The sequence below is a fragment of the Fusarium musae genome, chromosome 5 (assembly GCF_019915245.1).
Source record: "Fusarium musae strain F31 chromosome 5, whole genome shotgun sequence".
Taxonomy (NCBI): domain Eukaryota; kingdom Fungi; phylum Ascomycota; class Sordariomycetes; order Hypocreales; family Nectriaceae; genus Fusarium; species Fusarium musae.
Genome location: NC_058391.1, coordinates 3,304,255 through 3,325,510, shown reverse-complemented (window position 1 = coordinate 3,325,510; position 21,256 = coordinate 3,304,255). Strand labels below are relative to the sequence as shown.

General features: G+C 47.6%; 8 protein-coding genes across 8 annotated transcripts; 3 read left to right on the top strand and 5 right to left on the bottom strand.

Annotated features, from left to right (window-relative positions):
* Window positions 1-1,470: 1,470 nt before the first annotated feature.
* J7337_007474 (uncharacterized protein) lies at window positions 1,471-2,433 on the top strand (the record flags this gene model as incomplete). The annotated part of the gene is made up of 2 exons (XM_044825126.1): window positions 1,471-2,032; window positions 2,096-2,433. The coding sequence occupies 2 exons, from the start codon at window positions 1,471-1,473 to the stop codon at window positions 2,431-2,433; spliced, it is 900 nt and encodes a 299-aa protein (XP_044680783.1).
* A 308-nt stretch (window positions 2,434-2,741) lies between these two features.
* On the bottom strand, window positions 2,742-3,065 carry J7337_007473 (uncharacterized protein; the record flags this gene model as incomplete). Its single annotated transcript, XM_044825125.1, has 1 exon — window positions 2,742-3,065. The coding sequence occupies one exon, from the start codon at window positions 3,063-3,065 to the stop codon at window positions 2,742-2,744; it is 324 nt and encodes a 107-aa protein (XP_044680782.1).
* A 472-nt stretch (window positions 3,066-3,537) lies between these two features.
* On the bottom strand, window positions 3,538-5,853 carry J7337_007472 (uncharacterized protein; the record flags this gene model as incomplete). Its single annotated transcript, XM_044825124.1, has 2 exons — window positions 3,538-5,604; window positions 5,749-5,853. The coding sequence occupies 2 exons, from the start codon at window positions 5,851-5,853 to the stop codon at window positions 3,538-3,540; spliced, it is 2,172 nt and encodes a 723-aa protein (XP_044680781.1).
* Window positions 5,854-7,804: 1,951 nt separating this feature from the next.
* J7337_007471 (uncharacterized protein) lies at window positions 7,805-8,554 on the bottom strand (the record flags this gene model as incomplete). The annotated part of the gene is made up of 1 exon (XM_044825123.1): window positions 7,805-8,554. The coding sequence occupies one exon, from the start codon at window positions 8,552-8,554 to the stop codon at window positions 7,805-7,807; it is 750 nt and encodes a 249-aa protein (XP_044680780.1).
* A 1,093-nt stretch (window positions 8,555-9,647) lies between these two features.
* Window positions 9,648-11,041, bottom strand: J7337_007470 (uncharacterized protein; the record flags this gene model as incomplete). Its single annotated transcript, XM_044825122.1, has 2 exons — window positions 9,648-9,880; window positions 9,928-11,041. The coding sequence occupies 2 exons, from the start codon at window positions 11,039-11,041 to the stop codon at window positions 9,648-9,650; spliced, it is 1,347 nt and encodes a 448-aa protein (XP_044680779.1).
* An 839-nt stretch (window positions 11,042-11,880) lies between these two features.
* J7337_007469 (uncharacterized protein) lies at window positions 11,881-13,684 on the bottom strand (the record flags this gene model as incomplete). Its single annotated transcript, XM_044825121.1, has 5 exons — window positions 11,881-12,549; window positions 12,613-12,768; window positions 12,821-12,886; window positions 12,936-13,027; window positions 13,075-13,684. The coding sequence occupies 5 exons, from the start codon at window positions 13,682-13,684 to the stop codon at window positions 11,881-11,883; spliced, it is 1,593 nt and encodes a 530-aa protein (XP_044680778.1).
* A 4,597-nt stretch (window positions 13,685-18,281) lies between these two features.
* Window positions 18,282-18,766, top strand: J7337_007468 (uncharacterized protein; the record flags this gene model as incomplete). The annotated part of the gene is made up of 2 exons (XM_044825120.1): window positions 18,282-18,434; window positions 18,491-18,766. The coding sequence occupies 2 exons, from the start codon at window positions 18,282-18,284 to the stop codon at window positions 18,764-18,766; spliced, it is 429 nt and encodes a 142-aa protein (XP_044680777.1).
* Window positions 18,767-20,247: 1,481 nt separating this feature from the next.
* J7337_007467 (uncharacterized protein) lies at window positions 20,248-21,187 on the top strand (the record flags this gene model as incomplete). Its single annotated transcript, XM_044825119.1, has 2 exons — window positions 20,248-20,728; window positions 20,784-21,187. The coding sequence occupies 2 exons, from the start codon at window positions 20,248-20,250 to the stop codon at window positions 21,185-21,187; spliced, it is 885 nt and encodes a 294-aa protein (XP_044680776.1).
* Between the last annotated feature and the right edge of the window lie 69 nt (window positions 21,188-21,256).

The following is a 21,256-nucleotide window of genomic DNA, read 5'->3' as shown; positions in this document are numbered from 1 at the left end:
CCAGGGATACGAGACCAAGACTCAGGTTAACGGATACCGGCTCTAGGGTGCTAGACTCTTCTGATCTTGTGAGCCTGGTGTCAAAAATAACTGACTAGCTAAGAAGCGTAAGTTATAACAAGCTTGTCCAAGTCTTTTTGTCGTTTGACTCCCCCTTAGTCGGGTATAAGTGGGCACTTGAGAGACCCCAAGATTCATTCATGCGAGGCACGAGGCACGAGGCGGATCCTAATAAAAGCACGTTCTGGAGGAAGATTCCCTACAACAATGCCGTGATGCCGCAATTGCGCCGTTGCATCGGAAGTCCAGCGCCGAAAGTGGGGCCGTCTTACTCCCTCGTAACGTTCCTAGACAAGTAAGGGCCGACAACTTCTACTCAAGGTGCGCCATTTCACCAACGGCTACGGCACAGCCTAGAAACTCTGAAGCTAGACCCCTTCCGCTCTGTTTCTCGCGAAACTCAAGCCACGTCATCTGGCCAAAACACATGCAGGGTTCAACATGCATGCAATAATCTAGGGGTAGCCCAGATGACCCAATTATGTTGGACTTGGCTTTGAGAGAAGCTCAGAGCCAAGACTTATAGGCTATCCTAGCTGCCTGTACTAAACTTGATGAAGTCCAAAGATTGGTCGAAGCGTACTGATGGCTGAGTCGATAGGCATTGAACTTGAGCTCATTCCCAATTGTGAAGTTCCCGAAGAAGTAGACAAAGTCGGGAATGTCAGTATACGAGAGTCGGAGTTGGGGTGTTGTTTGCTCATGTCAGATTCTGTGCCCAGATAACATCCCTCATTTACATGCTGCCGTGTTATCCCCCAAATGCATGTGTAAATCCCTTCTGATACAAACTCAAAAACGCCCCGGCCTAAAACTAACCCCTGATCGGCTTGTCAATCCCGAACAAGACCCTTTCTCACGAGATGTGAAGTATCCAAGCACAGACCCCCCTTCTCACTGTTATTTACGTATAAACATCAAGGCGCCAAATTAATTCTCGCATCTTGCCGAGGAACCGCAGCCGCGTAATCTGCCCACGGAAACACGGCTTGCCCAAGTGGAGCAACCTGTCCTGCTCCGCCTCAGCTACCCCGGACCGAATCTTACGAGTTGACCACTGACGAGACTAGCTTGCGCTTCTAGGCCCGTGACTAGAAGAATCTCGGCAATTTTCGTATGGAGGCGTCTACGATAGAACCAATCCCAGGGTGTTGAATATTTGCTGCTTTGCCTCGCTTGAGAAGCGCTGGCCTTCTCGTATTGGCCTTCTTTGCTGCCTACTCCGTTCTTCGGTTTGAGCCGCGTGGGCAACTTTCCTTTTTAGTAGGCGATTTTGCGTCAGGGAGGCACGAATGATGCGAGGATAAATACAGAATCATGGCCTCTTCTTCTCCGCAGTTTGACAATTCATTTCTTCTGTACACTTTTTGCCTAATTAATTGCTTTCGTTTGTATTCTCCACTCGCTATAATGTCTGATTCAGCTCATCATGCCCATCGGTTATTTGTACCCAAGATCCAGATCATCGAAAACAACCCTCTTTCACATCTTCTACCATACGGCTCCTTAATACTTGCTATCAGCATCATCTGCATTGTTCTCCTTACCAACTGCCTCGAGCGATGGATCCTACCAGCTGTTTACAAAGACATCTGCCAAACATTCGAACGAACCAAGGATGAGAGGCGACGGCGGTCTTTTGTCTACTTCCACGTCGGTAGCATCATTCTTTTCTGCATTCTTTGCAGTGGATGCTATCCAATCATGTACTTCCTCATCGGCGACGCCAGCTTCTCTACACCGTTTACCAAAGGCAGCGCTGTCACGATCGGAGACAGCCTGCTTGTTCTATCCGAAGTCTACAGTTCATATTACATCTTCGAAATATGCTTTCGTACCAAGTTCGCGAGCCCTCTCAGCATTGCGCACCATACTGGACTGCTTGTCATCACACAGACAGCATTGAGTCTTTTTGCCGACCACGACAAGCATCACGAAGCTACACTGGAGTTCTACATGTGCATGGTCTGGGGTTAGTCAACCAAGCCTCTCCAATCTCGCGAGTCGGAATATGCTGACAACGTTTTCTTTTCAGGTACATTCGATGTCATCGTCGAGCTCCCTATCTTCCTTATGATGATAATCTGGCGAATCAAGCGACACAACACTCTGCTGTTGTCCCGTATGGCCTATACATGCTGTGTCTGGCAGGTTACAGGAGCTATAACCGAGGTCGCCGTTACGATATATCTTCTCAACCGGTCGTGGCATCGCTGGGGTCTCGAGTGGCGTATCATTACCCCCTTGGTGTTCTCCCTGTGGATCACGACCCAACTCTACGGAGCGTCTCGACTGTATCAGATGGGACGTGGTGAACGACAAAAGCTGAAGGCCAAGGACGAGTGGGCTTTGACGCAAGAGGAAAGCGTATAACTGGAATTGAAACAACTTTCTCTTTACATAAATTTGGATTTCACAATCACATAGCATTGCTAGCCGAATACATATACCCAGTATTTATATAACTATTTACTGTCCAAAGCGTCATGGCGCATTGTCTCCTTCAAGACTCAGCCGGTGACGTCTTCTCCAATGCTCTGGCCACTAGACCAACAATATCCTCTGTAGCCTTACTTCCACGAACTCAAGCACATCCACAATCTCTTCCCCAGTCTCATTCATGGTCATCAGAAACATGTATTCTCCCGGCTTCCTCCATTCTTCATCATCATCACTGTCTCTCAAATGCCTGTGGAAGTTGGTCTCGGAGCTCGTCCATACGAGAGGACCTGTCGTAGTGACGGATTGGGCCACATCTGCTTGACGATGACGGTGAAGGAAGATATGACCTCTCGGACACGTCTGAAGCGAGCAACAAAACCGTTGTGATCCATAGAACCAGGAATGTGAGCCGAGGTTGGCGCAAATTGGTGACTATACTCGTCGCTGAGGATGCGGGACAGGGCCTCCGTGTCTAGCGTTCTGAAAACATCGATGTACGTTTTTGCGGTCGCAGTCAGAGCCAATATGTCCGGTACGCGCATGGGCTCGTTTGTGGAAGACATGGTGACGGAAGTGATGAGGGTCAGCAGAGTAATGAGTCCATGTACAGTGAAGAGGATGTCTGAAGAACGTATATGTAGTCAATTGGCTATACTCTTGCAACCACTCAGCGCAGGCCACCGTACGGAATTTCCATCGGATGACCATAGATATCGACAGGGCACCACCGAACTTAGGACTTTCGAATAGCGGGTGATCCTGACAAAACCCCCGTCTCGGCCGAATCAGTTCCAGAGCGGTTGAATACCTATGAAGGAATGGCCTACGTATAAGTTAGGAACTCTTATCTAAGGGATGAAAGGACTTAGATAAATTCAGTATATCCTATTCGGCCCTTAGACCAGTTTATTGTAGCACCCTGATAAAATGTTGGAAGGTTCCTGAGGATGTCCGTTACGGAGCGCCATGATTAGAAGGCCACCGCTCGGCCGAATCACCGCCACTGCGACCGAAGCTGCAACGCTGCCTATGTAACTAGATTATAGTTAAAGTAATGACTTTCTTGTCACAAAGATGCGGCCCTGAAACAGGAGGAGGTTCTTCACCTTGTCCTTCTTTGTAGTACTTGAGAGATTCTGTGAACCCAATTCTCGTCAAGTAGTACTTCTCGTCCAAAGTACAGATCAAGCAAGCTCCAGGGCGCGACCCTTCTTCTCCTTCACATTCCATCTCCGAAAGCATGACGACTTGAACATCAATGGGCTCTGTAATAGGCTCTTGAGTCGCCTGGTCCACGTCTAGCCAAACTAGATCAGACATTTCTCCGCCATCGAGGAGGAGAAACGCGCATCTCTCTTTCAGAGGATCAACAGTGTAGCCACCGGAAGCACCAGTCTGCTGATGGTTACTGAAATCATGCCCGCAGTTTGGGAATAATTTCCCGTGGCCGACCTTGGCTTTCATCTGAAGATACCCGTTATCGTATCGACCGAATGGAGTGCCATCTGGGCTTTGGCCCTCCATTGCCACAGGCTCTGCCACGATTTTCTCACCCAGAGCCCCTACTATGCTGAAATGACCATAGTCAATTGCTGAGTCTTGACTGGCCCATGACCAAGATGGCGCGCGATACTTGGACGCCTTCTTTCCTGGTCCGCCACGCTTCCAGCAGAGACTCTTGACGAGCTCATCGTCGTCTTCGCACCAATGGCCGGCCATGTAGCCATACGGGTGAATGTTGTCGAGGGCTTTGGCTACACCACTAATGGCGAGTAGCTTGTCGTCGATGTATGTTAAAGAGCGATGCGAGTAGTCTCCCCCAATAAGGTGAACATACCAGTAGCGCAGCATCTGTTTGAGTTCTTTCTTCTTTGTTTCCTCATTCTCCGCAGAGTTAATTCGATGTGCTATCTTTGCGATGTTCATGTTACGGCCCATCCAAAGAAGTTTGTCCTCGCTTTCGTGGATCCCGTGGTAACACTCCCAATAGAGTTGGTCTTCGGCGTAGTGGATGATACGGGAGGATAAGATTCGCTCTTGCATGGTCCATCCTCGGTCACGGAGTGCGCAGTGGCTTAGAAGATCACCCATATCTCGCAGATTGGTAGCCGGGCGATCGATCCTTGTCTCTTGATCTGGGAACAGAAAGATTGAGCTTTTTTCGTCAGTTGAGAGCTTGCTGCAGATCTTCAAGATGTCCCTGTCATTGAAAATGGAAGAAGACTTCTCGCTGTGTAAACCTGCTTTGGCGTCTTGGCTGGAGTCAGCAGAGATAGTCACAAGGGCGTTTTGGTAGATGAAAGCCATTTTGACGGCTTCCCTTGCCCAATCTTCTTTGTCATCTTGAATAATGCAGAGACTGTCGATCCAAACACATTTTAGGCCAAGATTTCTGACTACATGAACGGTGTCGGACAGCGTCTTGGGAAGCTCAACAATATCGAACTCTGCCAGGCGCATGCCAAGGTTCTTGGTGGTGGTTTGCCAGATAGCATCCAAGCCACCCCATTTGTAGCTCAAAGCGGCATAAGATGAATATCCAAGTGAGCCCGGGACTATCTTGAGCTTGGTTCCACGGTCCGTATTGATGATCTCAACAAGTCTCGCGGCGCGCTCTTCTTCGACAAGTGTGTCACCTCGTGTGAGGCTCCTTTGCTGGTATAAGAACTGGATGTCCTCGCATAATTGCAGCCTTCTCATCTCTTTTTCCTGCAGCGACAAATCAGGTCCTTCTGACAGAAAAGGTGATTCCGACCGTTCGTTGTTGCCATGCATCTTTGCCAGGCACTCCTGAAGATCGTTGTCAATGATGTGTGTACAACCTTCAAAGCAATCTTTGCTTAGAAGGCATTCCTTTAGCCACTCCAAAGCATGTACAGTTGAAGTCAAACTGGAAGTGCTTTCTGGTATCAGTCGAGCGGTCTTGGCACCTGATCGCTGAGCAGGATCCCCATGAAGTGTCCTCATTGTAAGCCAGGGAATGCTTTGTTCGCGCTCGCCAGGAGCTCCCGAGTCGACGTCCGAAACCACTATAGTCAAGCCGTGTTTCGGGTGGTTATGTTGTCCATAAAAGGCTCGAGCCTGCTGAGTAGCGAGAAGCTTCTGGTTCGATTCGGAAAGAGAGGATTTTGAGCATTCTGAGCCCAGATGTCTCATTGCGTGACGACAAGGTATGCTTCTCAAGTTGAGTGGTAAAAGAGGCTTCAAGCAACTCAGTGCATGCCGGCATAGCTGGCATGTTCTCACAGACTTGTAGAGCTCGAGTAGGTTCTTGTGTAGTGCGAAGCCCTGTTTGGAGACAAGTTCTTCAATATTTATCTTGGCACAGGTATCGCATAAAGACTGTTCCATGTTGGAAGAACTGGTGTAGAATTGCTGACGCCACGATTGATCTGGCGAATCGCAATCGTATAGGAATATTTTGAGAGGAAAACAGGTCAAAGTGTTTTCGAATGGTCATCTACGGCCTGTTTACTAATCATGGGGCGAGTTGCAAGCCGTAGGGCTCAGACTATCAGTCCTACCCTTGTGCGATAGGCTGCACAAGTTCCGCCCGCGAACAGGCCAGCATGAGTGAAAAAAAGTCTCAAAGCCCCTGCCCCTCCTCGAAGCCCTAAACTGGAAAAGGAAAGATCGTCATCGTGAACGGTGTAAGGCTGACACCAACACTAAGCAAGCTCCAGGCACAAGAAATAACCTATACGCGACAGCCAAGCATATACTCTGTTTGACTTAGAGACAGTATATAGGGCCGGTTATAGAGTTTGAACAGATTAGAACGATCTGTATTCCTATTTGCTGTTTTGAGTCCTATGTATTTCCGATCCGTTCACGACAACAATTTCTCACGACATGGGTGGAGTCTTCTTGCTTCGCATGAGAGCATGGTGATGTATCCTGCAGTATTTAACGATGCAGCCTAGGTAGGACTCTATCGTGTGTAGCCATAAGACCTCTCAGAACCGGGTTGCAGGCATTATTCTAAGTTACAAGTCAGCGATATGCGCGAACGAGACAGCCACAAATGCCAGCGTCATCGATCCATAAGAACAAACAATAGTTTTTGCTTTAGGGTCTAGATGGCCAATCGGTTTGGTTCTGTTGCCCGCTATTGTAAGAATATCATGAACTTGGCGTGCTCGGATCCACAAAGCCTCCGAGGCCGATACCAGAGAAATGCCAACCGAATGAATTGGACAATGGAGACCATTAGCGAAGTACTTTCAAGGGAAAAACAGAAAGACAAAGGCAAAGGCAAAGAAAAGGACACCCCATTGACAGCAGACGACAAAACACGCGTTACGCCAGCTGACGTATTAGCTTCACTTGGCAATGCTATGAGTGCTGAATTAGAGGAGCTCGCATTTTCTTACCTAGGCTTGCATTAAATGAGCTGGGAGTGGTTGAGATGTCTTTGGATGGCATACGATCCCAATCTTTGCAAAATCCACGGATCAGACTTCGCTTTGTCGGAATGGGAGCTGCCTTTCATGGCCGGATATATCCTGAGTGAAGCTGAAAGGGACTACAAAGGCTCAATGAGTATGTGGGCAATGGCTGCGGGGATATTTGAGGAGATGCACCGTGGGCAAGTCCTCAGCAAAGCATCTCGTCTGATGTATGTGCTTTCTGGGCGTGACTATAGCATTCCAAAGAGTGCGGCCGAGTTACTTCGATCATTTGAAGAGTCTTATGATGGCGGCTCGGATGATGACGGTCCACAGGAGGCGGCAGCGAATTCAGAGAGTTAGATACCTTGATTCTGTAAATAGTTTTTGCTGTAGAATTCTTCTATCCATAGTCTATAGGAATGTGAAAGAGTTAGTGCGCTCTCCACAGGTTATGCTGCAAGCCACCAGCCCCGACTCACACGATGATCATGAATCAATTAAATCTTGATATGCGATAATACTGTAAAGCTAGCTGTAGCCTTGATGCTAGTGAGTATAGTATTGATGACAAGAGCTCGTTGATGTAGAAAATGTAGTAGTTATTTCCTTAGTCGGCTAGGTTGCCATTGGAAAGCTGTATCGTTGCCAGCCATGCCCGAGACGTAATCATCAGATGATAATAAGTATTCTACATGGGGTCACTAAACAGCCATCCGGAACTTCAGAAGATCCTGCTTCTGAATGCTATCAAACTTCGACTCCAACTCAGCGACATCCCATTTACAAGAAAGCCATCGTCCGTTCAATGCACACTGCCGCTTTAGCGTCCCTTCGGCTTTTAGCAACCACACAGAAAACGCCCCAACGAGATCTGGGCTATCGGTCAAGACTGGCAATCGTAAGTTTTTGACTTAAATCAATATTGGGGATAGCTCACGGTGCTGAATGTCCTTCGATGCTGCCCTTGAGAACTCGCTCTGCATTCCACCTGGGTGCACATTGGCGACGAAAATGCCCTTGTCGGCGTACTGGGCATGTAGCATCTCAACCATACGAGCTTGGGCAAGCTTGCTGGTACAATAGTGAGATGTTGTGCCGAATCCGATGAGACTTTGAGCTGAGATGGAACTGATGACGATAAAACTACCTTTGCTCTCAAGAAGGAAGGGGAAAAGGTGGTGTGCGGCAAGCCATGTGCCTAAACAGTGGGTGGAAAAGGCTTTTTGCACGTCCTCAAAGTCCTCTTCAAGAACTGTAGCCTTTGAAAGGGGACCCGAGAACCCACAGTTGACGAATACGGCGTCTAGTCTCCCGTTGAATTGGCTCTTGATAGTTGAAGCAATATTGGCTACGCTCTCATTGGAAGTGATGTCGCACACCACAGAGGCAACCTTGATCGACGCATCAATATCACTTACCTCCGTGGCCGTTGTCTCCAACGTACTTTGCGATCGCGCAGCGAGGACCATGCCTGAGGCGCTGGCTTGAGCGAAAGACCTTGCCAGCCCGGAACCCGCAGCTCCTCCAGCGCCGATTATGCATACAACAAAGCCATCTGATAATTTTGTCTTCTTTGGGTCGATGGCGTCATATGGCTTGTCGTGTTTCGTCTCCACAAAGTCTCTAACTTGCTGGGCATTTCTCAGGCTAGGAGTAGACATGGCCTCGTACCTATGGAAAAGAACTCGTTGTTGAAGGAAGATTTTACTTAGGTTGTAGGGAATAGTGAACAAAGACGGCTTTTGGATTGTATCTCTTTAGGTCTCTTGGTGGTCGAACTCGTTGATATACCCCCGCGATCCCGGATTTTGCTATTAATCCCGGAGTTGCTCAATCGGGCTCGTTAGGCCTGCTCTGTATGTCAGACGAGACGTGGGCGATCAACATGTGGCTTGAGGCTGGGGGCACGGATTTATCTTATCTCCGCATTATCTGTAGAGGCCGCGGGAAGCAAGAAAATATTAGACTTAAATATAAGATGCCTATTAAGATGAACTTGGCAAAAGGTATCCTTAACTTAATAGAGATATCCTAATTTTAATAAGAATATCTTAAATCTATACTAAGTCACTTTTGTCATTTAGGACTAAGGTCCTAAGTTTTCCTTCCTCTTCTTGAGGGGGAAGTGGAATCCAGGCTACTCAAGTAGGTTCACTAATATCCTCAACCACCAGTTCCTCATATATTGCTGACAGAATTTCAAGAAAGGCCGCCACTCGAATCTGCATACCATCATCAAGCAAAGAATCTTATCCTCCGAAGGCCTTCAGAAATATACTTTCAGATACCGTCGTTGACTCGCCTCTGTTTGAACGTCTCCATTTAGCCATCCTACATCATGTTCTTCTCACTATTGATAGCACCTTAGACCTCTGTGATCTGCTTAGGTCATTGCCTGTGATCTATCGTTACTATCTTCAGCGTCCCAGGTTCTGGCTTCATCTCCGACTGAAATGCAAATTGGGGCTTGGTATTGTTGATGCTTATTTTGTGCAACTGCCTAACGCCGCCGATTTTCGACCCAGTCTCACAAAGAAAAACGTTCTTCAGTTCCTTAGCACTTAAGATTTGCAGCGTAGAGAATACTATGCAGCACAATCAGTCCCCTATAAAACGATAGATGATTCCTGCTGTCACCTTTCACTTAAAGATCGTTAAGCCACTTGTACGCTTGTTTACTACTTGGGTCCAGACGCACCACAACTCGCTGACTTCCCCGACTGATAGGGGCGTCGTCTTCACTATAGTTCCGTATTAGAAGAAGCTAAGCATATGAATTCTTCGCTCCCTGGTCTCCATCTTCGAAACGGTTTTCATCTCTGCCCGCTTCAGGGGAAGGAACCAGTCGATATACTCTTCACCAAGAACACTATTCGCCCAGGCTCTGTCATCTTCCAGCTCATCCAGTGCAGCCTCAAGAGAAGTCGGTTGAAGCTTGGTTAATCCCATCTTCTCTCTTTCTTCATCGGAATACATCAATGTAAATCCTAGACTAGTTAGCAAACATCAGCTGTTTAGGCTTCGGTAGACTTACCAGCCGCATTTCCAATTGTAAGCGGCTTGGAGTCGAGCGCAGCACCAATGATTCCCGCGACCATGGCATATGAGTTGGATGTAGCGTCATTGACACGGATCTCCCAGTGGTTCTTGGCCACTCTTCTAACAGGCATGTCACGATTGTTATCACCCCAGCCCACAAGACCGCCAGTGCACATTCTCCCGATATTGACTCTCACATAGGAATCAACCTGGCACATTCCCAATGCCATGAGTGCAGGGATATGACTCAAAATGCCTGCCATGGCGTCATCCGGGTTCCAGTCTTTATTTTCTTCCGTCGGGGTTGCCGAGATGTGAATGTGCTGTCCGCTCTTCTGGCCCTGTTCTCCGTCATATGGAGTCGGATAGAAAGTGGCAAGAATCCCATACTTGTGTGCCACATTCTGGATCAGCTCTTTGGCGTAGTAATAAGTGTCCACGGCTTCAATGGGAGGAAGAGGAGGGAGGGCAACTTCATAGGCCGATGTACCGTACTCTTTGATCACCTGCTCAACTTCAACCCCTGCTTCGCTAAAAGCAACAATTATTTCGTTTAGTATGGGCCAGACTCTAGATCGCAGGGTACCGAAAGTACCAGCCACTCCCGGCTTTGCAGGCTGAGCAGCTTCTAGAGTTCCTGGAACGAGAAGACAGAATTCCAATTCAATGCCAACAAGGAACGTCAAACCGTGAGAGTCTTCAGCCCTTTCTACGATGCGTTTCAAGAGAAGTCGGGCATCGGTATTCTGAAAGTCCACAGTACCAACGCATCGAGCTGCGTTGCCGATTCCAGATGCATCATGCTTCATAGTTCGGATCGAGGAAACATCGGGGTGTATCATTCCCTTCCCGTTGAAAAAGGTGAATAATTGAGGGATGAATTCAGCGGTTGTAGGTACGAGTGTATCCAAAGGTGCACATTCAAGATGACCGCTAGATTTGACGAGGTTCCTGAATCGTGAAGCAGGGAGTAATCTGGTTCTTGAAATGCCACAAATATCGACCCATTGCAATATAACGACTTGAACTGAGGTGTTTTGATCGAAGAACTCCTCGACTGATGCTGTAGCAAGCTCTGCGTGCAGCTCTTCATGCGTACCGGTTGACATGGTGAGGAAACGGCCCAAGTGAGATCCAAAGTTAGCTCGCAAATATAAGACCCTGTTTCATTTTGGTTTTCGTGATTCCGAGCTGGCTACACACTTTATATGCTTATCTTGGCCTGACATTGGGATCGAAAGAGGTGGCGATGAAGTAGGCCACCATTCTGGAAGCTGACCTGCGACCTTCCTGTCTTGGACAATGGGCTGAATCAGCCGGTGACATCTCGTGCCTTGTCGAGTAAGCCCTAGGCATCCTTCATGCCGTCAGACAGAATGATCGTATTAGATTATCTTGGAGCTCTGAGGTCTCAGGAAGTCCTTTTTGGCTGTTGAAACACTCTCCAGGAAGCAAAATGCTCTCGTATCTTGGGGAAGGAAGAGCAAAGAAACTCATCAAACCTCCCGTGAAGATGACGGCCGTCCTTTGCCCCAGGACATTTTGTCTCGGGATTGGGACATACTTCTTGCTTCCATTAGAAGTCATAAGATGTATCAAGACTGGCGTCTTGGAATTCCGTAATCTGACGTTTCCTAAAAGAGTGATGTTGCAAGCGCATAATCCTTGCCGATATGGAAGTGGATAAGTAGCAGGTTGTATGGAGGAAATTACCAACAATCATGCTTCGCTCTGTCGGTGATAATAAAATTGGAAAATTATGTAGAAAGAAGAATAAAATGGGGTCATTTCGAAATTATTATCGCATGGGCAATGCTGGTCACGATCACGATCCCAAGTCTCCCAAGCTCCCAAAGCACTTAGTTACCGTCATGGCTGATCGTACTATGTATTATCTCCAGCTCCCGCACACCCAACACTGTCAATCTTCCTCACTCCATTGGAATACTCACTCGACCGGACCATCATCCGTTGGCTCCTGTCGGCCTTGGTCTCTCTGCGACAGATCAGAAGCACCAGCCAACTCGGAGCCGATAACATATCTTGTCTTACGGAAGATGCTCTGCAGCACAGTCTCGTGATCCTCCTTCCACTTCTTGTAGTTGGCCCAACCGACCTGCAACTGAAGAGAGTAGTCGGCGCTCTTGACCTTGCTCTTGTAGGTCGGGTCATACTCATCCGGGTTATTGGGGTTGACACCCTCGTCGAATGGTACACCTCCCATGACGTTTCGGAAGTAGATCATCACATCGCTGAAGGTGTTGCCTTCCTTGGGCTGCGGTGGAAGAGGCTTCATGTTTAGTGGCGGTACCATTCCGTAGGTTTGCTTCACTCCATCCTTGACCTTTCCATTGTATATGGGATGCGAGGTTGACGTTGAGTGGCAAGAGGCACATGCCGAGATGAAATTGTCGGCGGGGCCATTCATACGGCCATTCCATCCCCATGAGGGTCGTGTGCCACCCTCTCGCTTTCGAATATCCTCTGCTTTCTTATGGATATAGCACTCTCGCGGCTTAGCCACGCGGCCCTCAGCCTTGGTCTCATCATAGACCTGGTTTGTTAACCAATGATCATTACCCCACTGGAGGCCAACGAGGGTGAGTCTATCCCAGGGCTTAAGAGTTTCATAACGAGGTTAGCATAAGAAATTTCACCTTGGTTGTTGGGGGTTACTCACGCCTTTTCCAGGTTGGTCTTTGTTATACATGAAAGTGCCAAAGACCCATCCAATCGGTGATCGCTTGTCGACGACAGCAAAGTCGACTTGGATCAGACGAAGCGGCGATGCGAAGTCATTACGCTCCTTTCCATTGCTCGTTGACTTGGAAATGACCTATGATGCTGTTAGAAGTCGTGATTGCGGCGCCATGCTCAGCACAACTCACTGCATGCATTGTTGGGGCGCCATCTTGAATGGGCATCTGCTCAGGTGTTGAGTTGTTCAATAAGATCTGGCTAATGTCAGTTATAATGCTCTGCCGGCGCCAAGTCATGCCCTACCTTGAAAACACAGGTTCCGACCGGAAACTCCTTGTTCTGAGAGAAATCAGGGTTATCGGGATCCTTCCACATATCGCCAAAGACAGTGGCACCTTGAGGAATGTTAGACCAAGACGGGCTACAGCATGATAAGACGTACCGGTAGCGTTATAGAATCCAATGGCCCAGTTTTGTAGGGTCACATTTTGTGTCTTAGCAAACTCTCCGGCGGGTGTCGCTCTCTCGAATGTGAAGCCATTAATGGGCTCACGCTCAGTACACATTGAGTTTGGGTCCCGATAATGCATCCAAGGTGCATGGTACCAGTCTCGGATCTTGTTCTCATTGAGTCGAAACCCTTTGTCGACATTGCCATCAAAACAATACTCTCTGATGGCCTCAGCAAACTTTTCCGGTTCCTTTTCGTAGTCGTACTTGAACCACGGCGCATTCTCGCCCTCAAAGTCACCGGGCAGTCCGGGGGCAGGGATCAATGGGGAGGGAGCATTGGGGAGTGAATCATCCTTCTGTGCCTTGAGGCGAGCCTTGAGAATGTCCGAGGTAGGATAGTCGTTGCGGATCTGCCAAGGGCTGAAGCCAACGGGAGTTGGGTGGATGGAGGAGGTATGGAACTGCACTTGTGCTTCAGTAGCCTGCAGTCTTTCACTTTCTGTCTGAATCAGTGACCCAGCAAGGCCGGTTCCTCCAAGCGCAGCGCCGCCAGCCAAGAGTTGGCGTCCAGTGATGCCCGCGAAAAGTCGAGAGGCCATATTTCTGGTGAAGAAAAGAGGAGAGAATGAAGGAACAGATAATCAGAGGCAGAACACACTCACTTGTGCGGAGATGGTTCTTAAGTGCCCAACCCCAACAGTGGCGGCTTTGATACAGACCTGTCCAGACTCCAGCCGCTGGGACAAGCTAAGACCAAGCTGGCGAGAGCGGAGCTGAACATCCTGCAATCACTCCCAATAGCAGTATTAATTAGCGATATCTCAGTGGCTCGGCCCGTCCCCATGGATTAAATGCCGTTCTGGGCCCAGGAACTATCCCTTGTGGCGGGAACGTGGCTCGCTGAGCTTGGATAAATCACTGCCGTTTGTGTCTAGGGAGGTTTCAGGGATCTTATAGCGCTGGATCCGATTGACGGTACAAGTGCAGCTGAATTGCTATCACATTTTTAGTGAGTCCAAGATGACTTTAGGCGAAGTATCATTGGCCAGAAGCCGAGAGCATGCGAACTACTTCCAATAGACATATCAATAGTTCAGTGGCCTTGTTACACCAGAGTTTCTTTCCACATCGATGGATACGTATGTCTAATTTGAATGCATACTAAGATCTTACAGAAACATGTGAATATTTTTTCGTACTTATGAACAAAGTCGCGTACTTCAAAAACGTATTTGTAAATCGATTCCTTCCAAATCTTCCATTGTCACTGTCATCAGGTTCCGCCATTTTCCACGCAATGTACCTATATCGATGAGGTAGCGGGCGGCAAGATACACATTTAATCTCTCCAGGTAAAATCGCATCTATACGGCAGACACTTGCTCGGAGAGCTTTCAGGGACAGAACAAAAAAAAGACAGGCCCATGGGATTGTTAGCAATTCATTGTTCTTTGCTCAGCCGCGTATCACTTCACCAGTGCCAGAGGTGAATCAGGCAAAGGACTTTTGTTCCTGTTCGGAGGTCAATAATGGAGCTGTCACGGATGAAATATCCGCTTTCGAATCGAGGTGAATATGCTGAGGAGGTAAACTCGGCCTCTTCACGTATTGTTAACCAGATAAAAAATCCCCTGGCCTCGCGCCTTTCTTGGTAGCGTCATTAGTCCCATCGGTAACAATTTTGTCCCAAGTGCTCTCTCAGTTCGCCACCATGAATCCCACTCCTCAATTTCCGCTTATGTCGCGGTCCCAAAGTCGGCCTGTGAAGCCAAGCCGGATAACCTTCCTAGCCCTCTTGATCAAGACCCTCATGTCCATGAGTGTGGTAAATGTATTCGCTGCCGGTGCCAGGGTTGTGATGGCTGTACTAGGAATATCTACTGCATCAACAGCCTCCAGTGCTACGATTGCTATTGCAACTGCCCCGTCTAGATACTGTCGGAGGCTCGAGATGAGGTGGTTTATCTTATCTCTATTGCATCCTTGTTGATGCAAGCTACCTCCAATCCACGTATGCGCTACCTTCTTATGTGGGTTTTGATCTTTTCCTTCTTGGAAACTTCTGGTATTGCTCATTGGTGTATTCCCATGCAGCGTTCACGGTGAAGCGAATGAGAGACCCAGCAGGTTGCTCAACAGGTCATGGAGAATCAAAGAAAGCTTTACCAAACATACCCATTAGCTCCGCTGGACTGAACGTGACTTTTTATATGATGCCGAGCCCATAACCCGTAAAAACTTTTTCACATTTCTTTTTATGTTCAGCATTACGTTTGGTGTTTAATCGAACGAAGGGGAAAAGTATATTACAAGCACTAGGAACCTTCTACGTCAAGATGTCACCCTCAAGTTCAGCTGTGACAGGATATATTCATTGTATATCCTCTACTGTAAACCTTAAGGCCGCGATTATTACATACTGGGGGTTCCCAGTGTCCGTCGCCTGATATTGCATCACATAAAATAGATCAATTCAGGCAATTTGTTACTATGCTCTTTGTATAATTTCTCAATTTTTATAACTCTATCCTACTCCACCTAAACCTCTTCATCGCAAACCATGCCAAGGATAAATACTAATCTAAAACATGCGAGGCATTCAAGAAGAGCAAGCCTGGAGGAAATGAAGCATCCCAAGTCGGCTATGAATAGTCACTTAGGCAGGGCAGTTCATGTTGCAGCTAGAGCACTGCATGGTGCTCCAGTTAGAAATCTCGTTCTTGCATCCACTGCAGCCGGTACACTCGCATCGAGTGCTATGGGGGCACTGAATAGGCTGGGGACCAAACTCAGCAGGGATGAAGGAAGGGAAGTAGCTGTGAGTAGTCTCGGCGGGTGAAGAGGGAGCCGAAGACTCAGCGGTGAAAACAACGGAAGGATACATTCTGAAGGTAGCTTTTTAGTGGTTGCTGCGTTTGTGTGAGAAGATGATCGTAGCTGTGATGCTGCTGATGTTTTGTTGTGAATTTGTAGTGGAAGTTGCAATGATGCGAGTAGTGATTCTTCCCATGTTGCAGGGCAGATGCATGGCATTTATAAACTCTGAAAAAGATCCAAACACTTCTATTCTAACAAACAAGGCTCATTTGTCGAGATCGTTCGAATTACTTGTTCACGGTGACGCTTGGCCAATCCTTCACCGACACAGTGGCTGCTGTTGACCAAATTCATTGTCTTCTGCGCACAATAAGACATGTTCTGTCTTCAATTCAGACTTTGAACTGATTTCAGGATCTACCTTGCTTTGTTTTTGCAGTTGTCTACACCGTGAACAATACGGCCTGCGCATTGAATGATGGTTCTTTGAACTGCTTAATCAGACGAACACCCCTGAACAGTGACTGACTTACAAGATGAATTCTATGATCTTTGCGATGATGCAATCCCATTTAGCACGAACTCAGGCTAAGTATCATGCGTCATACATGAGATTCTATTGTCTTCACATTTGACGTCGTTCGCTCGATGCATGCATTCTGCTGTGCGACTCTTGGCGCTCAGACACTCCTGAAATCTCCTCCAAGGATTCAAGGAGGATTAGAAATAAACTAGTTATGGTTATTATGATACGCATGTCATACTTTCACAGCTTGGGTAGACTGTGATTCCGTGGATATCGCTGAGAGCACCACGTACATACACAGGCGACAGTAACTTATACCTAGCATCGAAACTTTACTACTGAAGTGTAGCTGAAGCACTAAAACCGAGTCCTTCGTAACATCTTGAATGCCATTCCGTTGCCCACTGTGAATCGTCTTTCTCTTTGTGTATAAAAGCGAGGCACCATTTCGACGAACAAAGGATTTTCACACTTCCATTACCGCAAAGTCTAGGCTCCAGTGCCACCTTACTCAAGACAACAAACCTTTCACTTTTACCAATAATTCCACAGGATTCAACCACATCCAACATGGATCCTTTGACGACTTCCACGATCGCCTCTTCAATCCCATCGTCTCCTCAGGATGGTGCAGCCGAAATGCCCTCTCCAATCTTAGCCAACGTTGGTGTCCAGCCAAGTCAGTGCCCTCACAGCGAGATATGCCAATGTGCGGAATGCCCTGGCTGCAAGAACTTGATTTATGTCTGGAGGACTGAGCAGTGTGCTGCATGCTACATGGACCACCCTGCCATTGTTCAATAAGAGATGGGTTTCAACTCATGTGTCCGACAATGGAAACATCTACTGCATGAGATATTGCTGCAAATACATGTCATTTACAATGATTACAAGATAGTAATTACACGACTAGGATCCGGGTTTCCTCTTTTAGATGGCCAAATGAATTGAGACGGGTCTCTGTGGATATGAGCCCACGCGTCTTGAAAGGCTCTGCCAAATTGTGCAGCAGTCGTTGGGTTCTTCTCGAGATTGCAGGTGTAATATCAGCTTACCTCCCGATGAGGTATAGAACCCCGTAACTTCTAGAGTATCTTGATATATGTCCCGTGATGTTAATGGCCTGTGTTTTATGTCAATTCTGCTGTCGAGGAGGCTAGGTCCTATCTAGGCGATCCACAACAGTCCAGAAAAGCATGTGGCAGTGACATCACTTTGAAACAAAACAGCCTTATGATGCTGATATCCTAGATAGTGGATCTTATTTCCCGGAGAAAATCTCGTTTCGGCGGCTAATAAATCTTGCGGCTGGCTCAGTGCTGCGCCATACCGTTAACGCAGGGATGAGGCTCCTATTCTTACAAGCGGTGTCGTGGGCTCATCAGCATCGCGGATCAGAAAAGAACGACAGACAGTCTCGAAAAAAAATCATGACAGTTTTTTCTCACTTTACCTTTATTTCCAAGAACTTTCGTATTCCTCGTGTTAAGCTTTTCCTATTTTTTTCTTAACATTGATGGATCGATAGATTGCAAACCAATTTTACATGGTCCACCACTCTATGGGTCGGCCTGGCTTTTGTCATCGACTCCACGACTCTGAGGCTGACGCTCGGAGAAACCAGCTCAATCCAGGATGAAATCTGACAGGATTCAAGCACTTGAGCCACTAACTGAGGCTTGGGCCCAAACAAGCGGAACGATGTTTATATGTCCCAGCCTCGGGAAATCTCCTTTATTATGGACATGTCTGCTTCCGCAATTCCGATAGAAAACCTTTTCCTCTATTAATTTTCGTTGTTACTATGAAACAATAGTTCAAGAATATCGTAGTGATATCATATACCGACCGAAATGGCTTCCTATCGCCCTGATCTCTCGCAATACCCCACTGGATTCACAGTTCTACGCATTTTCCAAGCTGTACTGGACATCATCACCATCAGTGTCATGTCTTTCACAATACACGCTGTGTTTATTCCGGGGAACTGCTTGTTGATCGTAACCGTACGTAAAGACATGTGCGATCATTGATGCAAACGATTTGCTGACCTTGGTTACAGAGTTCTGCATCACTTCTGGTCTCTACATGGATGGCCTTTGCTCACATGTTCTCCAACCGCCTCTTTAATTACTTGGTCGCCGCGATTCTTGACACCATTCTCACTATATTCTGGCTCATATCATTTGCTGTTCTTGCGGCACAAACAGCGGTGTTATGGACCCACGGCACTGATTACTGCGGAACCAACAAGTGCCCCGGCAACCTCAAGAACGTGACGAGTTTTTACGGATGCGTCTTTGCGACTTGCGTCGGTCTAGGTGGCTTGGCATTGTAAGTTCAAGGGTGATCCGGGATCAAGTTCGCCATGCTGACCATTCATAGTCTTTTCTCGTGCATTTGCCTTATTTTCCACGGCATCGTCAGCTGTCGACAACACCGATATAACCAGATCGGCAGGAATAGCGTCTCGGAAACAATTTTTGTCGGCGACAGGCATCCCCAGGGCTCGACCGAGTATCGGCCTTTAGCATAGGTCATTCAGTTAAAGCGAAGAGAATTTAATGATACCAATGATTATTCCTAGAGTAACTTGCCTTGATCTGTTCGTAAACTCTGGGTGCCGGATATTCTTATCTTGGAGTCGATAAGATAAGATTCGGGCCAATAACTAAAGACATCGCTTCTGGGTAAAGTAATCTGCTAACGTCTGCTAAGGAGTACTTTTACTGGCTCCTAAATTTACTTGCACCAATGGTATCCCTTAATGTTGCCTAGCATACACATTCGTTTCATGGCTCGCAACTCACGAACTGGTCTCGTTCATTTGGCGTAATGGAAGAGACAGTCGCTACGAAATATCCAAGGGTAAACCTAGAGCCCTACCTATGGATATTGTGCTGGGCATTATGTAGTAAAAGAAGATGGTATATCAAGACATAAGCAGATATCGCGGTGGTTCATTTGTTCATCTCCACCATTAGGTGTCTTTGCCACTTGCTCCCTTCACGAAACTTTGATCATTCAGCATTCGTAATTCTCTTCCATCCTCTCAAGATGACTGAATGACCTCTCATGTATCCCCGACCATGAAGTAACTTGAACTATCTGCCCTGGATTTCTACTGCTGTTCTGATCCTCTGGTTGCCGTACGCTTGCCGCTCCTTCAAGTGGGGCCGACCGTCAACCGCCGATCGCCCGACAGCATTAATTACAGTACATTTATGACTGATAGCTCTCATGATTTCCATTCAAATCAATCATACGATATTAGAAATATCCAAAACGCCGTTATAGGCTATCGCTATCGATTTGCCGCGACGACATGCTCAACAGTCAATACACGACTCAGTTCAATCGCCGAGTCGGGCGGGCTGGGATCCACCTTTCGGGGATCAAAAGCGGAAGCCAAACAAGTCCCCGGGACGGGACAATTATATCAGATCAAAGTTTCCAGATCATTCGCGTCGGGCACTAGATTATTAGCATTTCTCAGCAAGCCTTTCGCAATACTATCGTAGGCCTTGTATAATTATTCCCTGTATCACACTTACGACAATGGCATCGCTTACATCCACTATTCGCAGAAGTGCAGTTGCCCTTGAAACCGTACCAACGAAAGCTTTTACATCGCTAGCTGTGTCACAATCTTCCAGAACACGCACTTATCACACGACCTCGGATAATTCTGTTCAAAGAAGAAGCCGAGCCAGTTGCCAAAAGAGTCTAGCATCGAGACAACCTTGTCTTTTACACTCACGACATCCAACCCAAAATCACATCATCGGCGGCGCTAGATTTGCGACCACTACTACCATAATGGCAGAACCAACTGTCCACTCCCTATTCGAGCCTGTCACTGGCACCTGGCAGTACATTGTCTCGGACCCCAACACCAAGAGTGCCGTCATCATCGACCCAGTTCTGGACTATGATCCCGTCAAAGCAGCCGTGTCGACGGGATCGGCTGATGCCATCCTCAAGACTGTCAAAGACAATGGCTTGAAGATTGAGATGATTCTAGAGACGCATGCTCATGCGGACCATCTGACTGCTGCATCATATCTCCAGTCAGCCCTTGCCAGAAGTCAAGGTTCCAAGCCACTCATCGGCATTGGAAAGCTTATCCGCCAGGTTCAGAGCTTATTCGGAGAACGATATGGCATCGATCCAAGAGAGTATGATGCCGTGTTTGATAAGCTATGGGAAGATAACGATGAGTTCATCATTGGCACTTTGTCTGCCCGCGCTGTTCATCTCCCTGGCCATACGCCAGATCACATGGGATACCATATTGGCAGTAAGTCTCCTTCAAACTGATACGCCTCTACCTTAATTACTAACTTGCTCCCTAGAAAACGTGTTTGTTGGTGATTCCATCTTTCATGTTGACATCGGCTCCGCCCGCGCAGACTTTCCTGGTGGCAGTGCTGAGGCCATCTTCAACTCTGGTCGCAAGCTTCTCGCACTCCCAGAGGATACAAAGATCTGGGTAGGGCATGACTATCCACCGGCTGACCGAGAAGCCCCGGTTCCCTTTGCTACGGTGAAGGAACACAGAGAGAACAACAAGCATCTCAAGGATGGAACGCGTGAGCATGAGTTCATTGAGATGCGCAAGAAACGTGATGAGTCCCTTGCTGCGCCTCGATTGATTCATCCTTCGTTGCAGGTCAACATTAGAGGTGGACGACTGCCGGCACCGAACCCGGCAGGACTCAAGACGATTCATTTACCAGTGACGGGTTCGTCGTGGTAGAGAAGTCTTGTGACACAATGCCCTGTCTAGGGAACGCATATTGTATAGTAACGTGGAAACGGTCCTTTC